The 18,592-nt window shown below is 36.3% G+C and overlaps 4 protein-coding genes and 2 non-coding genes across 7 annotated transcripts; 2 read left to right on the forward strand and 4 right to left on the reverse strand.

Annotated features, from left to right (window-relative positions):
- Nucleotides 1–1,382: 1,382 nt before the first annotated feature.
- Nucleotides 1,383–2,714, forward strand: LOC103440982 (zinc finger protein ZAT5-like). The gene is given in 1 exon segment (NM_001328971.1): nt 1,383–2,714. A coding segment is annotated over 1 exon segment (969 nt). The 5' UTR covers nt 1,383–1,538; the 3' UTR covers nt 2,508–2,714.
- Nucleotides 2,715–7,856: 5,142 nt separating this feature from the next.
- Nucleotides 7,857–7,929, reverse strand: TRNAV-UAC (transfer RNA valine (anticodon UAC)). Its single transcript has one exon. It is a non-coding gene; the product is annotated as a tRNA-Val (tRNA).
- A 97-nt stretch (nt 7,930–8,026) lies between these two features.
- TRNAV-UAC (transfer RNA valine (anticodon UAC)) lies at nt 8,027–8,099 on the reverse strand. The gene has a single exon. It is a non-coding gene; the product is annotated as a tRNA-Val (tRNA).
- Nucleotides 8,100–8,549: 450 nt separating this feature from the next.
- On the reverse strand, nt 8,550–11,514 carry LOC103440981 (large ribosomal subunit protein bL9c-like). Its single transcript, XM_008379677.4, has 6 exons — nt 11,213–11,514; nt 10,859–10,986; nt 10,189–10,234; nt 9,583–9,680; nt 9,459–9,506; nt 8,550–8,953 (listed from the first exon to the last, which is right to left on the reverse strand). The coding sequence occupies exons 1-6, from the start codon at nt 11,357–11,359 to the stop codon at nt 8,833–8,835; spliced, it is 588 nt and encodes a 195-aa protein (XP_008377899.1). The 5' UTR covers nt 11,360–11,514; the 3' UTR covers nt 8,550–8,832.
- A 1,736-nt stretch (nt 11,515–13,250) lies between these two features.
- Nucleotides 13,251–15,422, forward strand: LOC103440980 (uncharacterized). 2 transcript variants are annotated; one of them, XM_029099849.2, is made up of 5 exons: nt 13,343–13,463; nt 14,530–14,608; nt 14,700–14,799; nt 14,898–15,032; nt 15,121–15,422. In XM_029099849.2, the coding sequence occupies exons 2-4, from the start codon at nt 14,530–14,532 to the stop codon at nt 15,022–15,024; spliced, it is 306 nt and encodes a 101-aa protein (XP_028955682.2). In that variant the 5' UTR covers nt 13,343–13,463; the 3' UTR covers nt 15,025–15,032; nt 15,121–15,422. The 2 variants fall into 2 exon arrangements, with proteins under 2 accessions (XP_028955683.1, XP_028955682.2); XM_029099850.2 differs by lacking the exon at nt 14,530–14,608 and having other exon boundaries at nt 13,251–13,463.
- A 1,485-nt stretch (nt 15,423–16,907) lies between these two features.
- LOC103440979 (histone H2B.7-like) lies at nt 16,908–17,615 on the reverse strand. The gene has a single exon (XM_070818994.1). It carries the CDS (start codon nt 17,523–17,525, stop codon nt 17,106–17,108), a length of 420 nt encoding a protein of 139 aa, XP_070675095.1. The 5' UTR covers nt 17,526–17,615; the 3' UTR covers nt 16,908–17,105.
- Between the last annotated feature and the right edge of the window lie 977 nt (nt 17,616–18,592).

Consider the following 18,592-nt stretch of genomic DNA (forward strand, 5'->3'; position numbering starts at 1 on the left):
CTTGCTAGGCTGGGCACTTTTGGTGGCTTAAAATAAATTCTTTTGGATGTTAATGTGGCACTGTCACGTGATGTTAATGATTTAAATTTATGCATTAGAATATGAATGAACAACGAGTTTATACTTTAGAATATAATATTACATAACAGTGTTACATTCATAACGAAAGCTTCCGTGCTTAATTAGTTGGTGATGCAACCTCATTCATATATGTATTGATACTACTCAGAGCTAATGTAGGCTACTGGTACATATTGGGCACGAGCTTTAGATGAGTGAGCAATTGGCAAAGAAAGAATAGTTGACAGAAAAAAAAAGTAATAAGGGGTTTGCTTGAAAGCCACCCGAATCTCCCATCAATTACTCAATATATATGAAGATGTAGTGCTACTTTTCTTTAACAAGAAATGAAGTGAATGAGGGGTAGCCATGCTTTTAACGTGCAATCCTCCTTTGCTTTGATGGGTGTGTTTATTCGTGACTTAGTTGGCTTACTATGTGATATGAGAAAGAGAGTGTGAAACCAACTCCAAACGTTTGTACCAAACATTCTTGAACTGTGTCTCCATTATAATTTTAATTTTAGTTTCCCCTCTCTCTAACACTCTCTCATTTTATTTTCTCCTCTACAATAATATAACAAAACTTCTTATAACAAACTAACACAATATAACACTAAACAATAATAGAAAGCAAAACTTTTTGCCATGCACTCCAACGAGTCATATATTTTAGTTTAGCTATAAAACAACAAACCCACCACCTAATCATTAAAAAGTCTATGCATGGATCATATTTGTTGATCATTATATTATAAATTACATACATAATATATTTTTCTTAGTGACAAAATTATTATGTTAATACGTTTGATACGTACATATAGATCTGACTTTAAAACGAGATATGGTCAACAATGTGGTTAGTAAAAATATAGGGAGTTTTAACAAAACACTCCTGGTACTGTTCACTTTTAATGAAAAATCACATTTTTACATTTTATTTGTACTATTCACTACACCTTTATTTGTCATTTTTCATTAAAACTAAAGTTTTTTTTAATTTTTCGTTAGTTTTCCTAAAATTATATGCCTCTCCCTTTTCCTTTCTAACCCTCTCATGATGCTAGGAGAGAACATGACTCTCCAATTGAAAAAAAATGTTGACGTACAATATATATATATATATATTCGCGTGAAAATAGAACAAACTTTTCTTGGTAGTCACACTTCGAAGGTTGGAAACGCAAGGAAGATTTTGGTGGCAGACTTATTTATGGTTAACTGTGTGCGGAGAGGCGGATTTTGACCCCACAAAACTTTCTCACCGTTCACTATATATAACAGCATCACTCACTCCTCTTTCCTTGCTTCCCTTCATTGCTCTCTCTCCTTTCTCTCTCTCTCACTCCCTCCTAGCCCTTCCTTTTCTTAGTTCTCATCAATCCCCTATCACAATTTCCTCTCTCTCTCCTCCAATACTTCTTTCTCTAAGCTAGCTCTTGGTCAAAACCAAATTCTGGGTTTTTGTTTGTGAGCATGGAAGGCCAAGAAGAACTAGTCGTGACCAATGATCAAGCGTCACAGATGATCATGATCAAGGGCAAGCGTACCAAGCGACAGAGGCCTCAGTCCCCAAACGGGTTGGTCACCGCGGCAGTCACCTCTAGCTCATCCAGCGCCTGTGGCGCTGGTACAATTGGAGGAGGAGATCACGATTACAATTATTATGGAAATTCATTCACATCTCCCACAACTTCTGGTGAGATTTATGAGAGCACGGAAGAAGAAGAGGACATGGCAAATTGCCTAATCCTCTTGGCTCAGGGTGATCATGTTAATCCAAAGCAGACCATTGAAGAAAGATTAGCACAAAATACTAACATGGGCAAGGCTGGTTTTTTTGTCTATGAGTGCAAAACATGCAACAGAACTTTCCCTTCATTTCAAGCACTGGGTGGCCACAGAGCAAGTCACAAGAAACCGAAGTCCATGAGTAGCACGGAGGAGATGATAAAAAAATCACCACCAGCGGCGGCTCCACCAACCCACCATTTCATCACAGCCACAACTTTTGAGGAATTTGAAGATCAAAGCAAGCAGTTAATCAAATATAAGAGCAGCCCACCTCCTGCAATTCCAATCCAAGTAGGTAATAAGCCTAAGATTCATGAGTGTTCGATCTGCCGGTCTGAGTTCACATCTGGTCAAGCACTTGGGGGCCACATGAGAAGGCACAGAACAGCATCTGCAGCAACCAATAGTAACACTATTAGTGGTAGTGCTACTGCTACACATGTGGCTGTGAATAATAGTAGCAATAATATGATTGGCTCAAGTACCAAACTGCAGAGAAATGTTCTCCCACTGGATCTAAACCTTCCTGCACCAGAAGATCATGATCATCACCACCATCACCATCATCGTGAGTCTAAGTTTCAGTTTGTGCCTACCCAACAAACTACCCTTGTCTTCAACGCCCCTGCTTTGGTGGATTGTCATTATTAAGAGAGAGAGAAAAATAAGAAAAAGAAGAAGAATCTTTAATTAGTAGAACATCTCAATGTGAATTATAAGCATTGTTATTTTCATTTTTTACTATTGTTGAGTATTTTTGTGGAATATAAATTTTTTGATCTATTCATTTTACTTTTTAATTTCTTTCTACCAAATGTTGGATCATGAAGTAAATGTGAGTTACATCAGTTGATTAGAACAATACAAACTCTTTTGCACCAAAGCTCGTATTTCTATTCATATAGATGAGTTTTTAATTAGAATATTACTTTGTCACTCAAAAATTGTTGAATCATCTAAATTGTTGAAGTTGAATACTTTGAGTAAGTAAGTGGTTAGTGTTCATGGTTGTCTTTCATTCACGAAAAGTGAGTGATGAGGCATCTTTTTCTTTTTACAATTTTCCTCCCTTTTTCTATTTTCTTTTCAAGTGGGAGAGTTATGCACATAAACACTATGAGAGAGAGAGAGAGAGAGGAGGGGGGGGGGGGGGGAATGTAGTGGCATGGGAGGGATGGCACAGCAGCAAAGGGCTAGGGTTGGGCAGCAGTGCAGCATCCAGCACCACAACCAAAAGTCATGGATTAGGTTCCATCTTCTCCTCCTGGAATTGGTGTGTTATATATTTTTATTACATTATTATGAATAATAATAAAGCTAAAAAGCCTATAAAAGCTCTCTCCCTCTCACTTCACAGTCTGTTCCATTAAATGACAAGAAGTAACGGATAGCAAGCAAAGTTGGCAACTGCATGCCACATGTCTCTCTCTCTCTCTCTCTCTCTCTCTCTCTCTCTCTCTCTCTCCCTCCCATTTTTTAGCTTAATTTATAATAAACAACAATAGTAATCAATTTGTATGTTTTTTTTATCAAGATAATCAATTTGTATGTTAATTTTATCAATCAGGAGATATTTTTTCATGTATTCAAAACATAAGCCACGATACTACGTGTTATAATATAAAAAAAAAGATATATTTTTATATTTGTATTATGATACGTAATGTACCCCTTCGTGTTTCAAATACAATGATAATTTAGTTAGTTCCTAGCCTAACATACATAATTATACATTTACAAGCACTCTCTCTAAACGGTTGTACCTAATTTACCCAACTGTGCTGCTGTGCTACTATGAGATCCCTTACTTTGCAAGTCACTTTAACTATATTTGAGATCATCAATCATCATCTCTCTCTAGTGAGGCCCACACCATGGCACATTCATTGATATTCCCAAGACAGATACTCCAACTCTCTCACACCACAACCACACACACACACACACACACCCCTTTGTTTTTAGGGTTTGGCTAGCTTCGACATATACAAGCTCCTCTCTCACTCCACTCTGTGTGTGTGTCTGTGTACGCTGCGTTAGGACCCACAATCCACTCGCATATTTGCTGTGATAGGTCACTGCTTTTCAAATCACCCAGTTCTCAATCATCAGCTATTATTCAGGGTTCCTCTGTCTTTAGTACTCTTTCTTTTACCATGTCATAGAATTTCCTTTTCCATATATGTCACATTTTCAAGAATGTAACCCTAGCTAGACTGGTCCAAGTATTATCTACAAAGACATCAGTTAACATAGGCCAATCGCCAGCCGGATGCAAGTGAATGAACTCTAAAATCTTTTACGTATTGTGTTACAAAGACGTCAAACTTATATACGTATTTGTGTGAGTACAGACAATTTATAGTTGGTATTTACGTGCGCACAAACAATTGTAGTTGGTGTATGCTTGTATATGGATTATGAATTCAGAGAGAGTGTTACTTTCACACTACTAGCTAAGTTGTGGAGAGTTTACTAAGTGCACGTTTTGGTGAATGCGTGAAGTGAAGCATGTGGACAGGTTGCGTGAGAATAGAGATGTCCAAATACACAGAGAGAGGGGAAATCATTGACATTGGCACATGTAGTGGGGAGGTTACCTTGTCATGTATCCTCTCCCATTATTCTTCTCCACATTTAAATATTCAGTATATGCTCAAAACGAGAGCTAACTAACTAAATAATAGCGTGACTTTGCTTCTTTTATAAAGATTCTCTTTATTGGCTACTCTATCAAATTATCAATCATATAGATTAGGAAATAGTTTATTAATTATGAAGAAAATAACAAGGTCGATAAGTCTTTGCTTAGTTTATGTCAAATGCTCATTATTTAAAAGAAATCACGCCATATATTGTATTATACAGCCGTATACGTGGTAAATGAATTGGAAGTATTTTACACTTAGTCTAGTTGTATTTCGCACGCAATATGATTAGTATAAGTACATTACTAATATTTAAAATGATCAAATATTTTGTAATATTTTACAAAAAATTGCATTCCTCTAAATTTTTACCATACTATCATCTATAACTCCTATAGTCCTATGAATACCAAACATCTCTATCTCCATAAAGATGCCTTAGATTAGGCTTTTTTTTTTTTTTTTCAAATATAAAAAGTAGATGCCCCTTGAACTCGCTTATATGTAAAGATGCGATACTTCAACTCTAAGTCATTTTCGTGGTATCAAAATTTGTGCAACCCATGGAGGTTGAAATTTATCCTAAAATTTTTATTTTTATTTTTGAAAAAACAATATTATTTACACTAAAGAGGTGGAGGAATGCGCTAAGCCTTATAATGGGGAGTCATATAATAATGTGATTCAAATTTGTTTTTCGCAAAAATCGAACCTAAGACCTCTCACTTACAAATGAAGAGGAATACCACTAGACCGTAGTACTAAGTGACCCATAAAAAGCATATATTTAGATTGGCAAACTTTTTTCTTCGTGCACACAATTCCTACTGCTGCTAGAAATGCCCGTATTTTCGACTTAGACATTTAGCTGTTTATTTATCTATAAAAAACAAAGGAAAATATATTTTCGTAATTTAATGAATATTGCCAAGTGGACATGGATTCCTTGATACATCCTTTCCTTGTACACGGAAGTGAAAATTTTGATCTCTTTGCATAGAGTATACAACATCGTGTACCACTCAAAAAGTTCAAAGAACCCCATTGCCAATCGCAACGAGGCAGCACAACATCGACACAAAAGTTGATCCATTCATACATGTCCTAACAAAAACGAAGTGGTTTTGTCAGGTTTGGCTCCTATGTTATGGAATGTGACTACTTGTGGACACTTCTCACTTCACATACTCGAATTAGATATGTCGAAATAGTAGTGTGGCGTGCTTTCCAACTTCACACAGCTGTATGGCCACGAATAAAAACCCACAGGCGCTGAGCTCCTCCAATGGCATAGCATGCAAGCTAAACTACCAAAAGCAAAGACACCCAGAAAGGATGCTGTGGTGGCATTGACATATGTATGGCCATTGCTTGCTTAGAGACAAATTAATTAGTTAATTAATTAATCTTGTCTAATTAGCTGTCGCACTGTCCAGAAATGGGTATTTGCCGGCCATTCTTGTTGCAATTGAAATTGCAGCTAGCCAATTGTTTTGCTGGCTTAATTACTCCAACTTTTAATCACTTTGGACTCAACTAAATTATTAACAAAATGGGTTAGTCTGGTGTTGCATGAGTGTGATACAAAAGTCGTGATCTTTTTGGTTATTTTTCTTATGGTTGTCATTACTTGGTTTGGTGAGATATTAAGTACCTAATCTCTACTACTAATCAGCTGGTTCACATATTTTGGTGGGTTAGGTTTTTTCATGGTCATGGACTCTTGGTAGTTGTGTTAACAAATTAAGAGGAACTTATTATCGTGATGCTAAAATTTGTCACAATTTGTAAAACTTGTGTTCTTTGCTATGTTATTGGTCATTTTGAAGTGTATTCTCTAATTCTTAGTTCATTGACTGAATCGAAAAATATTGATCCGCTACCTAGATCACTGCATGGTGAAAATGTCACATCTTGTCAAAGACTATGAGAAGAGCGACAAATTTGGAGTGCAATGGGGAACATTGTTTTAACCATTTGACCTAATACACGTTTGAAAAGTAAATCCCACAAAATTAAATAAATTAATGGCCTAAAACCATCTCCAATGGGGATGTCAAATTTTAAACATAGAATTTAAATTTGCAGACTTATGTGATAGATTGTTTTTTTTTTTTATTTTGTTTTCCAACTGATATGTCAAATTTAAACTATTATTTATTACTTTATTTACTTTTTATAGTTGTAATTAGTATATTTAAAACAAAAGATAAGAATAAAAATTATGAAAAGCATTAATTACTAAAAATAGATATAAAGGTGTTGTTTGACATCAACTTCCTCTACTGTCATTCCATGTTATGCCACATAGGAATTGACATTTCCGTTGGAAAACACTAATGATGTCGTTTTTTTTTACCGTTATTGATGATGTGGACTTTTTGATATCTCCCTTGAAAATGTTCGAAGTTGCTAATTTTTCTAATGATGTATATTAATTAGAAAGTGTAGAAAGGCAAAACATGGAGCATGGGAAAATTGAATTAAATGTCTTATCTCTTCAAATATGTGGGTGTGTATATGCCATGGTGTAGCCGAATTTGAAAGTATTGTACGGGGTCATGTTGCCTGTTGGGCTTTGGAAAATTTGAGATGCATAGATGCATGACACCTTTTTGTTTTTTTGTTGTTTTTTTTTAGGTATATGATTCACTTTTTGATGAATTAAGATATGTGATTTGAAAGCCAGAAAGGTGATTGGGTGCACAAAAAATGGTAGGTCGGGGACGTTTTTTAAGGGTAATAACACCAAAGAGGCCTAATCTTGATAAGAAAGATGGTATGAAGCTCAGTTTTTGTATTGATACACTTTTTTCAGCTATTTCACATGAACTAAAGGTTTTGTGTGAGAAAGTGACTATCTGAAGGTGGAGTCTTGATAATGTCTTAATCCGAGCTCGAGTATAGTATTCGACTTAGTTCGGCTCATCTCATTTACAACCCAAACGAACGTGTAAACAATTAGTGGCATATATAACACTTCATAAGTGCAAACTAAAAGATAATTTCAGGCATAATAACATTCGTGTTACTTCCGTTCTAAGAAGTCTCAAATAGAAAGGTGAAAAGCAACCACTTCCCCACAGAGCCCAACCAAGTTAGGGATTCATCAAATAAAAAATTTCAAAACATGCACTCAGTGCAAAAAAAAAAAAAAAAAAAAAAAATTTAACGAAAAGCTCATGGTATTATTTGCTTTAACAAAAAATTACATTTTTATACTAAAAAATCAATTATGGTACTATTCATTTTACCCTTTATTTTGTTCTTATCGTTAAGATTCAAAGTTTTCAAGCACTTTTCATTAGTTTTTCTAAAAAATAATGAAAAGGCTAAGGTGAAAAAACAAACATGTTGCTGCCCAGGATCGAACTGGAGACCTTTAGTGTGTAAGACTAACGTGATAACCACTACACCACAGCAACCCTGTGATAACCATGTGGAAACTATTAAAAAACAAACCTTTCCATTTATACGGCTAATAAAGTATTAAAAAACAATTAAATAAAAACTAATTAATTATGTTGCTGCCCAGGATCGAACTGGGGACCTTTAGTGTGTAAGACTAACGTGATAACCACTACACCACAGCAACTTCTTGTGTTGTAGATTTTAGCATTTTAATACAGTTCCTTCAGGGTTTAGTTATTTCGGAGACACCTTGTAGCACTCTTAAATTTAATTTCAATGATCCAAATTATTTATTTTTCAAGCTTTTTTTCTTAGATCAATATTGTGAAAAATTGGACAATTCAAAATTAGTAAAACGGATAGCCGAAAACGGTAGTTCAAGAAACCACTTAAATAACAACCATTTCATTGAGTGGTTTAAACGTTTTTGGATTTGAGTTTTTTTTTTTAAAGGACAATTTTTTTACAAAAAAAAACCAAAGACCTAACCACTAGACGGTTTGGAACATTCAAATACAATGCAAAGTTGAGCCTGCAAAGACATTACTATAAGCTTTTTTACCAAAAGAAGAGAATTAAAGAATTATTTACCAAAATCTTGGGACTTCTTGGGGTGACAATTGAAGTACCAAAATTTGCTGAGAGGAGGAATTATCACTCACAGGAAACAAATAATACTTACAAAAAAAGTGGTATCTAATCAAAGTAATGAACGCTAAAAATACATTGGCAGGAAAATCAGATTTATACATCTCTACTTTCATTAAATTACATTGCAGCCACCTTCCAATTGGTGCCTATATGAAATAGATGATGTTGATCATACTTTGGCCATGTACATCCTGCACAAACACATCAAAAATTCATCTTCTCCGCTCCCGTGGGTCCTCGAAGATGACTCCAGGAGGTGCTTATCCCTAGTTAGCCGAAACGATGACTCGCACTTTAGCAGTGACTTCTGGGTGAAGCTTCAGTTCTGCAATATATTCCCCTACCTCTCGAATCTCTGGAAGAGAAACAATGCGCTTGTCCACTTCCCTACACATGAACAAAAGAGCAGAGAATGGAGCGTCAGTCGAGCATGGGTGTATTTGGCAAAGACAAAACTACAAACACGAGCATAAAAGGTTTTAACTGCAAAATATCACAATATCTGCTATCCATATGCATATGATTACCGCGAGCTCTTAAACTGCAAAATGCATGAGCATACAATAAATCATCACAAGCTTTCACTGTTTGGAAAAGTTGTGTTCCAGGAATATATTTTGAAGGTATTATCTGGAAGTTCCTAAAGCTTTAATCAAATGCATTGATAGGAACAGCACACACGTATATCCTTCTTGTTTCTTTTCCCTCTTCTTTTTTCTTTCTTTTGTTAGTTATTTCGGGGGTAGTTGCAGTTTAAAATTATTAATGCTTGTGTTAAGAAACTCCTATGGTATATGTCATGCATAAAAAATTCACAACGACAATAACAGTGCTCATGGGAAAATTGTGATTGGTATATTGATCATACTCGTACTTGATAAAAGATACTAACCTGTTAAGTTGTGCCTTGATTATGTCAACGAGATCTTGGGGTGTCACACTGCAGAAACATGTCTGTTAAAATTCATACGCAGACAGTGCATGAAGTACTTAACATTGCACTGAAAGCAACTCACCTTCCAAAAATTAACTTCCCTTTTCCACCTTTGCGCTTCACCTTGAAACCTCCAACAGTTTCAAAAATCCGAGCAAGTTGCTCTGCCTCTTCTTTTACCTGCACCAAGATGAAACAATCTTACAAGACATAATTGTTAGGACAAATTCAGACAATATAGAATCTACTACCAAGAGAGGCAACAAGTCAGCTCAGAATTTTTTTGGGTATTCAACGCCACATAGAATGTAATTATTTGCATTTTGTAGCGTTCATTAATCCACTTAAAGATACAAAGGTATTCTCCAGGTACACTCTATTTGTGACAAGCAGCTTTGCTGTCTTTCCATGACATGACAAGGGATAGCAAGAAGTTGCATCATTTTATAAGCAGCATATGCTCTTCAGGCCAGCTTAGGATGGCATGATACGTCCAAAGCCCCAAAACCTGAGCCTTAATGAATGATATGTGCATAGGGGTTACCATGATGTATAGAGACATGGAACGGCAAACTGACAGGAGGCACCGAAACAAGGTACATCCAAATCATACTTACGATTTGAGTTACAATAACATCTGTATGGCCCCCGATGCAAAAGGAGACAAATAAATGTGCTATCTAAATACCCGTATTTTCTCTGCCTCAATCCTTTCCTCTTCCACCTTCATTTCCCTGGAAAGAACAATTAAAATTATGGGTAACATGTTCTTAAGATATAATCATTTTTCCCTCAAAATCCAAAGTGTGAATGTCAAAGACTGAGATGTTTCCAATTAATTAGCAGAAGCAACTAAAAAGCATAATAGTTATGCAAATAAAAGTTCACATTTTGATGCAGACAACTTGAGAAGTATTACTACTAGTAACTCACATTGATAACAAATATGAGTATGGATCCAATCTCGAAGTATACAAATAGGTTGACCACTCAAAATTTTTGTGGATTTATTACGAAAGAATTTCAGAGTTAGTAGTATACTCTAAAGGCTATTTACATTTGAGAGCAGTTGCTTAACGATAATCAAGTCTCACCACCACAAACACCATCAACATTTCATACATTACTTTCACAACTTGTATTGTATATGCCTCCTCTATCCATCTCATTATACATCATCTAATCAATTCCGTCAGCATTCTGCATAAGTCCTATCTTATGGATTCCAACTAAAACTTCTTGTCATCAAACTAGTTCGACTCCGTAAGCACAATACAACAGATTCACAAGCCTTATCGTACACTTCAAAATCGAAAATGTGACAAAAATCGAATTAAAAAGTTGAATTTATGCATTACTTGAGCAGCAGGGGAGTGACAATCTGGGCTTTCCCCAATGGCAGCAGATAATTCCTGTAGTAACCAGCTTTCACGCTTAGAAGTTGCCCTTTCTTTCCCAGATCAGTTATGTCCTCCTTTAGAATTATCTGAAACATTCCAACAAAAACAATTAAATTAAACAAACCCCAATAAGACTACATTCAAATTCACTATTACACTTTGAATTAGAAAGAATAAAAGAAAATGGAACACAAAATTGAGGTGGGTTCTTAATTTACGAATTCTGGATTCAGAGAAACTATAAAAATTTGAACTTTTGGGTAACCATTGAAGCACTGGAGAAAAAGAAGAGAACCCATTTCTCAAATTTACCGTTCGAGCCTTCTTTGCTTTCTTCTGAGCGATAACCACCAATCCTGTTCTTCTATCTGACAATTTAGTGGCTTCGTTTGTGTTTCCGGCGAAGCTTTGAAGCCACGAGGAAGAACTCCATGACAGAGTCGATGCTGCGGATGCCATTGTCGCTCTTTTACCCTTACACAGGCTCACACTGCCTCTCTCTCTTGCTCAGTTGCTCTCACGCAGTCTCTTAGGAGTTTTATGGGATTTACTATCTTATCTCTTTCGGCACAATTTGCGTTTTATCATTTTGGCCTCTCTGAAAAATGTAAACTACAAACGTTACCCGCTGATTTTTGTAAATTTTAAAACAGTTGTCTATCAACAACTATCACTGCACTACAATTTGCGTTTTATCATTTTGGCCTCTCTGAAAAATGTAAACTACAAACGTTACCCATTTTGTAAATTTTAAAACAGTTGTCTATCAACAACTATGGAATCGGATCCCTTCGGACCCAAGTAAATTAAGCCTAAGAATCAAAGGATCTGGACTATTGAAATTTGATATAACGGCTACAATTATTATAATTTTTAGAGGAGCCTCCTGTTTGTAGCTGTTGGATCAAATTTTAACAGGCCGGATCCTTTGCTCAGGAGGCTCAGTTTATTTGGGTCCAGATGGGATCCGGTTCCAACAACTATCACTGCACTCTCTAGTCATACTTATGTACTTGTAAGGGGAATGCCTGAAATTTGATTTAATTGAACAGTGAGTTCACACACCTATACACCCATTTGTATCTTCCGTTTGTACTTCTCACACATACTTATTTATTTTTTGTCATTGATCTTTTTTAAGTCATTCTATCCATCGCAGAAAATTGAAAAGAGTGTGTAAGAAGTAAAAATAGTGTTTGGTAGCACTATCCTAAAATAAAAGTGGACTTTCTCTCTCCATCTAAATGCAAGAAATAAAACCAATATCATGTAGACCAAACTTGACCAACTCGTCCCGTAGTTTTAGGTCTAATTCTCGACAAAGGAAATTTTGAAACACATTATTATGCCCTGCCATTGTAAGGCGTAGCCTACTCTCCCATTCCTTTAGTGTAGATAATATCGTTTGATTAAAAAGGAAAAAAAAAAGGTTAGAAGAAAGCTTAAATGATCTGATAGCGCCATACCAGTTAGGGGTGTGCCATGGCCGGCCCTGAGAATTTAGGGGCCCTAGGCGAGCCTTCGAAGTGGGGCCCTAAAATTCTCTGATCTTCGGTTCTTTGTATATTGATTTGTATAAAAAAGAATTCGCTAAATACATAAAAAGCTCTATACATTAATTTAAGATTGAGAAGTGGGGCCCTAAACATTACACGATTCACATTTTTAGACACAAATGTACTAAATGTTTGCAGTCAAGAGTTTAAGATTGAGAGTGAAGAACAATAAAACTTGATGATCAAGAGAGTAAATAACAATAAAACTTGATTGAGGAGTATAATTAATTTAACGCCAATTGTTTCTCTTGTGTTTTTTTTTCTTCTAAAATCAACATCACACTAACGAATTGAATATTAAAATAATCCATTGAATAAAAAGTTATTGAAAAGAAAAATATAAAATTCAAAGTTTTGATTACCTTAAAATACAATCTTTAAGACCATATGATAGTTGGTTTAAACATTTGATAGAAATGGAGAGAATGGGAAGTTGGTTTAAACATTTGATAGAAATAGAGAAAATGAGAAGTTGAAAGAAAAAAAATTGCAAAGAGACTTGAGTTTTATAACTTTATATGCATTTGGACAGATGGATTGACAGTAAATTTGAAAAACAAGAAAAATCTAGTGACTTAAAAAAAGGCAGCTTCGTGTTTCGAACTCAACACCCCAAAGAAAAATGAAGCCAACACTTTCCACTACACTAACAAATGAATTATGATATTTTTTACTTTTTTGTATTTATATGTTAATTACAAGATAAAATTTTTTTTGGGATCCTTCTGAATTGGGGCCTAGGCGGGCACCTACTTGGGCTACCCTCAACCGACCCTGGGGTGTGCGGAAATGATTTCTCGTGTATGAAATGCCAAATAATTAGATTTAAGTTTCTGGCCCAATTTTATTCAGTTCTTCACTTTAGCCAAGATTTGTAGGCATTAGCCCAAACACCTACCCAACGTTGTCTTGTATTTTGCTAAAGCCCGAGTCTTAAACCGAGTCAGAGCACTCGGCGAGTTGTTGCTTCTTTCATCAGCAATCCGCGTCAGTCGGAAGTGACTCAGGTGATTCAACACCTCTCTGTTATTTCTTGTTTGCAAACTTAGATTGGAATCCCCCAATTCATTTCTTTATGCAATTTGTTTAACATTAGGGTTTTTCTTCCATTCTATAAATGTGATTGTATTGAATTTTGGTTAATATTACCCAATATATTGAAAAATTTGATCTTTTTTGTTTGTTTGTGAATGACTAATTACCTGTTGGGATCAAAACATGCGGAAATTAAATCCATGATTAACGAAGTGATAGATGTGTTCATTTTTTGTTCTATGAAAATTGGGGCTTGTCAAGCCTTTCAATTTCTTAATGTGAGTTGAAGGGTTATTCATGATTCAAAAAATGTGAAAAACTGTGGAGAATTTTAGTTGGAAGTTGTTCAGTGTGATATAACTCCTTTCGGAGACATATGGAGTTCTTCGTTCGACATTACATTAGTCGGGGAAGTTGTAGACTGTTTCTTAAGCTTATTGACTATTCCAGTAATCCTATATTCTTTTTGGAATACCATTATTCCGAATTCTGAAAGGGAATTCTATTTAATTGATATGTTTTCTTCGTAAATACGTTTTATTCTTAAAGCAACTTGTGAGTGTGAATGGTGTTTATACAATCAGGATTCATGTGACTGTTAGTATACTGAAGTGTGTGCATTGGTCTTTGTGGAGACAACCATTGGTAATTATAGAGCTGTGCATTGATGGCATTGATGGATTGTCACTTCTGTGTGCTGTAATCTTGGTTAGGTTTAGAATCAGTCCTAGTGGGATCATGTGCAATGTTCATGCATTGTAACTGCCAACTAGAAGAAACTAAAATGTATTTTATCCTTAGTTTAGTAGGATCTGAATGTAAGATTTAGCGTTTGAGCTGAAAGTAGGGTATTTGTAGGTTTCTTATAGTTTGAAGGTTAGGTTGGCATGGAAAATGTTTAGCTGCTGGATACACATAGGCATACCCCAAATTCCAATCTGTTTTATCAGTTGAGCATTTCCTTGTCCAAATTTACAGTCTGCTGAACATTTCGTTTGATTAATCATGGTGTGTACGTTGGTAATGAAAATAAACTAGATGTTTGTTCTCACTTTGATACTGGGCTGTAATTTTCGGGACAATTTCATGGAAGTGTTCACTTGGAGTATACTGAATAGTTAGTTTCATAGTCACTTAATTTTCAAGTAGCTTCACTGAAGAATCCAGCTGAATATAACAGTTATGCTCCTTGTTTACTCCATATTTAGTTTCCTGCGTACTCTCCATGGCCCGATCACGGAACGCAATTGTTGCTACTGGCTTGGTAATTTTCGCAGCTGCAGGCTTGGCATTTCCCTTTTACATGGCGTAAGCATATTCTCATTTCAAAGATGGTGACTACACAATATAGATTTATGTTAATTCATCAGGAGAAAGTTAGAATCATGTGGTTTTGTGTTATGCAGGTCATCGCCAAAGCCTGTCATTGACCCATCAAAGCCACTATCACCCCAGGCAACATTTCGAGGGCCTTATATAAACACTGGTTCTCGTGACGTTGGACCTGACTATCAGACCTACCCGAAGAAGTGACCATCATGGTATGATATCTTTTCTTGGGAGGAACTTTAAGTAAACACTAGCGTGCATTATACCTAATCTGAATCATTTTGGAATTTGCTACTCCAGATGAAAGGACTTGTCTGTATTTTGGACCAAGAAGGTCTCTCTTGATCTACAAATCTAGATGACATATAGAGATCTAAGATTCTTCTCGTGTTCACTTTGAATGGAAAGAATAAGCGTAAGAGTTTTAAAATCCAGTCCACCGGACATGTATGCTTTAATTTCGTTGTAAACTAGTATTACTAGCATTATTATTATTTTTTGTTTCTTTTCTTTTCTTTTTTCACTGTAAGCCTCATAACCTAATTTCAGATTCATGAAGGAAAATCATAAAAGTTCAAAGGGAAGTAGTATACTTTCTTTAATTGGGTGTAAAATTCTGTATGCTGTTTATACCTTTATTTTTTAGCATAATTTATGTGGAATGCTAAATAGTATGGGCTCCAGTTTTCTCAGATTAGTAAATTTTTCAGACGAGTTTAGAGGGTTTATTCCTGCTCGCCTGCTCGTTTTGAATGAGTTTATTGCTTCCTCACTTCCTGTGGACAATTATGTTGGTTTGGTGGTGAACTTCCTATGGAGATTTGGTTCCTATCTCTTCTGCATATAACATAGCTCAGAATTGATGTTTACTGATCTTTGTTGCGTCCAAGAGTCCAACTCTGTACAAGATGCAACCATAGTTTCACGGTTCATTTTGGTCACTTGACCTACATAGAACTAGGTTACATGGTAATGTGTTGTACAAAATTTCTCTGTACAAGACATCTTTTCTTATCAAATAACGGATTTTGCTAACATTGTTTATTTATTTATGCATTAATAATGTTAGCGATGTGATATTGACATATTATCGAGACCATATTAGCAGTTCTCTTAAAAAGAGAATTTGTGTATGTACAATATGTTTCAAAGGTTGATTTTCACACCCCCTTCTTCATTTCTAACCACTGAATTGAATCGATCCTACGAAAATAATGACAAGATTAAACCGGAGTGTGTAGGAGGACAAATCCAGTGTGTGTTTATCATTTCCTTACGTTTCTCACTGCTCTTTCTTGAACTTGCTTAATGCAATAACTAGTTGTAAGAGGAACTTGCTTAACGGGGATAAGTAAATAGAGTCTGAGAGGATGCTTGATTTGTATAAGAATATTTTGGCCCGAAAGAATGCTCAATATGCAACGGATTCATCACACTTCTCATGACAACGTATTCTTCAACTAAAATGTTATTAAAACCGTTTTATATAAGTCGCTGTTAGATTAGGAGGCAGATTCTCTGCCTTCCTATTTTCCGTGCCCTCCTGTACTTTTCTGTTTGTATAGTCACGGTTAAACCACGTCAACACTTTATATTACTATTTATTTTTGTCTTATTATCTCTATAAAAAAAATAATATAAAATGTTGACGTAGTTTAACCGTGACCATACAAACAAGAGGGTATGGAAAGAGTGAGGGCAGAGAATTTGCCTCCGTTAGATTAATCTTGATTTTTCTCTTATGTCACGTCGTTGTTATACACATAAATTTGAGCTGTACATTGTGTATGTTTGATTGTGACTACGAGTAAGATGAAATTTACTCGCATGTAGGGTCATAATCCCGGGTAACAGTTCAACCCCTGTTTCCCGCCATGAAAACTTGCTTGATTTCTTGTACAGTCTCCAACGTACATCTCACTGAAAAGCTAGTGTCTACTTGTACCATCTCCACCGTCCATCTTACTGCTCATCAGTGTGAAGTATTCAAAACCAACTCCTTGTTTATAAATTTTCAAAAGAATTCATCGCATAATTATGTGTAAATATTACTAATTATCATATACCAAAATTAAACAAAAATAAAATTAAATGCAAAAGATAAAATCTTCCATTATATCCAGAAATCATCAAGCAGATGTTCCTATCCGATTCCAACAAAAAAGGAACTGCAAAATACCATATAACACTAATCATTCTAGATCCCCATCCCAAAATTCAAACTTTACACCTAAAAACCCTAAATCCATCCAAATCCCCATTTCCCAAGTTACCCCTTCACAACCCTAAGAGCTAGTAAACTTGGTCACCGCCTTAGTCCCCTCAGAGACGGCGTGCTTAGCAAGCTCACCGGGCAGCACCAGACGCACGGCCGTCTGTATCTCCCGGGAAGTGATCGTCGGCTTCTTGTTGTACCTCGCGAGCCGTGAGGACTCCTGGGCGAGCTTCTCGAAGATGTCGTTGATGAAGCTGTTCATGATCCCCATGGCCTTGCTGGAGATTCCGATATCGGGGTGGACCTGCTTCAGGACCTTGAAGATGTAGATCTTGTACGTCTCCACGCTCTTCTTCGATCTCTTCTTCTTCTTATCTCCGGCTGCGGCGGCTTCCCTCGGGAGCTTCTTCTCAGCTCGGGGCTTCTTCTCGGCGGGGGCCTTCTCGGCCTTCTTCTCCTCCGCGGGCTTCTTCTCTGCCTTGGGAGCCATTGGTGTCCGATTCTCTAAAAACTTTGGGTTTGCAGAAAAGGGGGAAATACTGAGCGTTTTCAGACGAAGGTTGTGAGTAAATGAAAGGCGTTTGTTTGGGGTTCTGTATAAATAGGGGAAGGGGGTGAGGTTTGATTGGTTGGGTTTGTGAGACGCAGATCGCTGACGTGGAGTGGTTTGATTTTGGGAGGTTATATGGACGGTCGAGATCGGATATGTTTGAGCGGTAGAATTTTTGGGCTACTTTGTTTAGAAATTGTTTTTAAATTGGGATCTTGGATTCTTAGGCCTTCTCCAATTATGGGCTAAAAGCCAAATTTCTCTTTCCCCCAACAAATCCAACCAAACCCAAGTTAAAAAGTGAACCTAAAACTCAAAAAAGGGCCAAATATCGGCGGGCTAGAAATCGGTGTGGGGCCCACCTGAAAAGTGAGCTGTGAAGCCCATATGCCGATCCCCCACTTAACCAATGAGAACGCACCAGAGCCAATCCCAGCGGGACCCCACCCACGTGGGCGTGTCCCCCGCGTGTCAGCTCGGTCGGGTAGCCTAACGGCTACTTTTGTGATCCAACAGCCTACGTTCAAATTTTTTTTTTAGTTTTATATTTATATATTTATTGAATCCAACAGTTTAGATCGAACATAATCAAATCCAACAGTAAAAAAAAAAAGATCTAATGGTCCAAATTTAAATCCAACGGCTAAAATAATTAAAAAAATTATTTAACTCAAAATTCACCAAAAAACTCTATAAATACCTATGTATTTGTTCAAACATCCACACAAAACTCACTTTTCTCCTACAATTCTTCCAATTTTTCTTTCTACCATTTCTTCTCATTTCCAAATTTTTCAAAATGGCAAAAGAGCATATTAGAGGTCGTAATTGGACCTTTTGAGGAAGATATTGCTTTACGTTTGGCATGGGATTCTATTAGCAAAGATGATGTCGTCGGCACGAATCAAAATAAAAAGGTTCTATGGGTAAAATTGTTGATAAGTTCCATGAAACTCCAATGCCGGCCGAAGGGAAGGTGGTGGTGTTTATGATCAGTGGAATGTTAT

This window comes from Malus domestica, chromosome 03 (genome assembly GCF_042453785.1).
Source record: "Malus domestica chromosome 03, GDT2T_hap1".
NCBI lineage: Eukaryota > Viridiplantae > Streptophyta > Magnoliopsida > Rosales > Rosaceae > Malus > Malus domestica.